This window comes from Calliphora vicina, chromosome 1 (genome assembly GCF_958450345.1).
Source record: "Calliphora vicina chromosome 1, idCalVici1.1, whole genome shotgun sequence".
Classification (NCBI taxonomy): domain Eukaryota; kingdom Metazoa; phylum Arthropoda; class Insecta; order Diptera; family Calliphoridae; genus Calliphora; species Calliphora vicina.
Window position 1 is genome coordinate 62,726,516 of NC_088780.1, and position 3,602 is coordinate 62,730,117.

The 3,602-nt window shown below is 28.8% G+C and overlaps 1 protein-coding gene across 1 annotated transcript; it reads right to left on the reverse strand.

Annotated features, from left to right (window-relative positions):
- Window positions 1–2,454: 2,454 nt before the first annotated feature.
- LOC135963079 (ubiquitin-conjugating enzyme E2 G1-like) lies at window positions 2,455–3,346 on the reverse strand. The gene is made up of 2 exons (XM_065514857.1): window positions 3,228–3,346; window positions 2,455–3,164 (listed from the first exon to the last, which is right to left on the reverse strand). Exon 2 carries the CDS (start codon window positions 3,098–3,100, stop codon window positions 2,807–2,809), a length of 294 nt encoding a protein of 97 aa, XP_065370929.1. The 5' UTR covers window positions 3,101–3,164; window positions 3,228–3,346; the 3' UTR covers window positions 2,455–2,806.
- Window positions 3,347–3,602: the final 256 nt, after the last annotated feature.

Consider the following 3,602-nt stretch of genomic DNA (forward strand, 5'->3'; position numbering starts at 1 on the left):
TTTTAATGTTGGTTGATACGCCACCGCTTTTAGTATTATTAAATATTTACTAGCCATGTAATAGAAATGTTTTTTAATAAATTCACAATTTTCATAAACTTTTTTATACACCTATTGCCGCTTTCAAGAAAATGTTAAACACGTATTTTTTTGACATACATAGTTGTATTTTTTCGTATTTATAATCACATTAATCATAGTTCTATTTGTTGGTGATTTAAAATAAATTAAATAAAAAGTTCGGTGTTCGGCAAAATTTTGACCGAACGCCGAACTTTGGCCGAATGTCACCTTTTACCGTACACCGAACCCGTACCCGAACGTTCGGTCGGACTCTACTAATAATTGAGCTTCTCTAAATTTAAAGTAAAAATTCTCAATTTCAATTGTTTTTTCGGAATTATAAATGACAATTCTCATTATCAATTGTTCTTTTCCGAATTTCAAATGAAAAATCTTATTGTTTTTTTCTGAATATCAAAAGAAAAATTTAATTTAAAATTGAGCTTTTCTGAATATCAAATGAAAAATCTCATTTACAATTGTTTTTATTTTCCGAATTACTGTTGAAAATGGTGTAGTCCCCATTCCAACTGCAAGCCTATGTAAATACAGATCAATACAAAAACTCCTCAGCACTGACTGTGAAATTTCATAAAGAAATCTGCAATAGTTCACGACCTCCCGAAAACCACTGTGCAATGGGCTAATTTCGGGAAAAATTTTATAACCATTTAGTTTTAATCTTCGAAGAGCATAAAATATTCCGCACAGCAAAATATAGCACACTTGTTGTTTAGTCATTATGAAATAAGATTAAACACAGTACTTTTACTATGTTATGATCAAAGTATACCAAGTAGTCCGACTCTCAATTTTTTAAAATTACTCTCTCACATATACGGGTACCGTGTGAGTTCAGAGAAATGTTAACCAATGAAATGTCTTGAAATTTTAACTTTTAAATTTTGATAAAAATAACGTTTTTACAGATTATTACACTAACACATGTTATTCTTTATTGTTTTAAAACACTTTTTGCACATTTTCATTGTTAAAACGTTTCTATTTTGCACAAATCAAGAAAAAATATTTTTGGAATTTCTGACATGTAATTTTTTGTTATTGTAGAATTTAAATTATAGGACAGAGTTCCAATTTTTGGTATTGAAAATTCATACAAATTAAAATTTAAAACATTTTTATAGAACTCTGTTGCCTGGAGAAAATTTAAAAGGTACCAACACATGTGTAATTTTGATACTAACACATGTATAGAGTTAGGTACTTTTTCACTAATACATGCTTATAGTTAGGTACTGCTGTCAAAGAGTTGGACTACTTGTTATACTTTGGTTATGATGTTAAAATCAAACCTTTTGATACAAAGACTAACAACACCACCAAGTTAGTTAAATTTGGATAGAGCTTATGCGTAGAAGACCATAAGAATTATTTTCATTAAGTTTTTTAAATTCCATAAAATACTAAAACTGTTAATATGTTTCAGATCAAGGTGTATTAAATAAGGTGAAGTTACGGGCCCAGCTGATTATTGTTTATTTATTTATGATGTGTTTGAAAGTGTCAAAAAGTTGTTTACTGTTTGTTGTTGACATTCACAATATTTGAATTGAAAATAATAAAAAAAAAATGAAAATTGTTTTAAAAAGTAAACAAAATAAGCAATATTGAAATTTTTTGGTGAAAATTCATCAAATTTTTTACAGATTGACTACCATTTTAGTCCATGAGATTTGTTTTGCTGCTGATTTTCAATACCAAATTCCTTGGAAGAATTTGGTTGTGTATTTTGGACGTGCGAGGGTTTTACACAGACAGACGGACATAGCTAAATGGATAGCTCGATAGTTCCACTGGAATCACCAAACTTTTTATTCCCGTTCGACGTTTTTAATATTGAATCTTCCAAAAAATACCGTGTTAGAGCTAACTACCAATAAATGATACTTTATTTGTTGGTTTTTTATATTTTTCATATAAAAAACTACCAGTAATTCATTTATTTTTTTATTTGTTTGATTTTTATATTTTTCATATGCCATATTACTTTTGACATTCTCAGTCTCTTGACAACTAAGAAATATTGTCTTTGTTGTATTTGTTGCCGAGACGCTCTCACCTGATTAATACGCCTTGTTTCAGATTATTGTAACCCTCCTGACCTCGTTTGTTCTTTTAATTGTTTGATTGAAGTCTTTTACTTTTGCTGTAGTATATAATATAATTTATTTATTTGATTTCTTCCTTCTGAAGTTTGGTATTTATTAAATGCTTAATTTCATATTATATTTATTAAATCGTAATCGTAGCAGTAACATACATGTTTTTGTTTTAGTTTCTATTCCAAGAGTGCTTTTAAGTATGACATAATTAAGAGAAAAATAAAAGCTATAAAAGATATATGTATTACAATAAACAAAAAAAAAATGGTTCAGTTTAAAGAATTTAAAAACGGATTTATTGAAATTGGTGTTATTGAATATTTCCTAAATTGGTAATGTAGTTTTCATAATTTCGGAATCTTGGTTTAGGCAAAGATAATATTAATAAACTCTTTGACAATTTAGAGAAATAAATATGCATTTGAAGAGTTTAATTTTTATATTTTTTCCTTTTGCAAATGCAGCTTTTTGACGACGCGTAAGTTGAACAAACTATAAAGTTTTGCTTGCTTTTTAAGTTTCAGTGTTTTGTTTTTCATTATGATTTTTCTTTTTTTTTTGTTTTTGATGTTGGTATCAAATTTTTAATATAAATATACAAATACAGGCGACGGCGAGTTCTACGAGCATTCTTCCTGACTCTTTCTGACACAACGTGCAACTTTTCTCTTAAAATCTGGATACGCTTCTCTCCATTCCTTGGCAGCATCTACATTAGCTGGTGACTCATCATTTGGATCGGCGAGCATCGATATCACTGATATCAAAATGGTCTCAACTGTATGAACAGGTAACCAACGTTCTGAAGCCTTTTCATATCCCCATTTATCATCACCAGGTTCATGTAGAATCGAAATGCATACATCACCATTTTTTTCAATATTAGGATGCCAAATTTCTGTTACGAACTTCATACGTGGTGGACGCAATGGATACTCTTTTGGGAAGTATAAATGAGCTTTAAAGAATCCACCTTCACTGTAAGAGAAAATAAATTCATAAAATTTGCATTACACACTATAAAATCCAATTTGTGCTTACTATAATGTATCTGGAGGACCAATTATAAGTACTTCCCATCGAAATATGTCATTTTCATCAATCAAACCGGCTGAGAAGCCTTCAACTGGGTTCTTGTTTAATTCTGAAATGCACAGATATTAAATAACAATAAATAAATTGTTAATAATCAAATTTCTTGCTATTTAGCAAGTAGTTATAATTAAATATATAATATAATTGCCCAATTCACAATTGATGTCGTAGTGTTGTAGCATTGTATGTCATAAATATTTTTCAAACAAATTTTTGGAAACAAAAACAACATTAATAAAAAAAATTACGACATACAACGATACAACGCTACGAAACCAATTGTGAATTGGGCAAATAATTTAATTTTTAATTGGGCAAATA

What these genes read in the sequence shown, in the direction of transcription:
- LOC135963079 (XM_065514857.1), bottom strand. Translation starts at nt 3,100, where the DNA reads ATGAAGTTCGTAACAGAAATTTGGCATCCTAATATTGAAAAAAATGGT.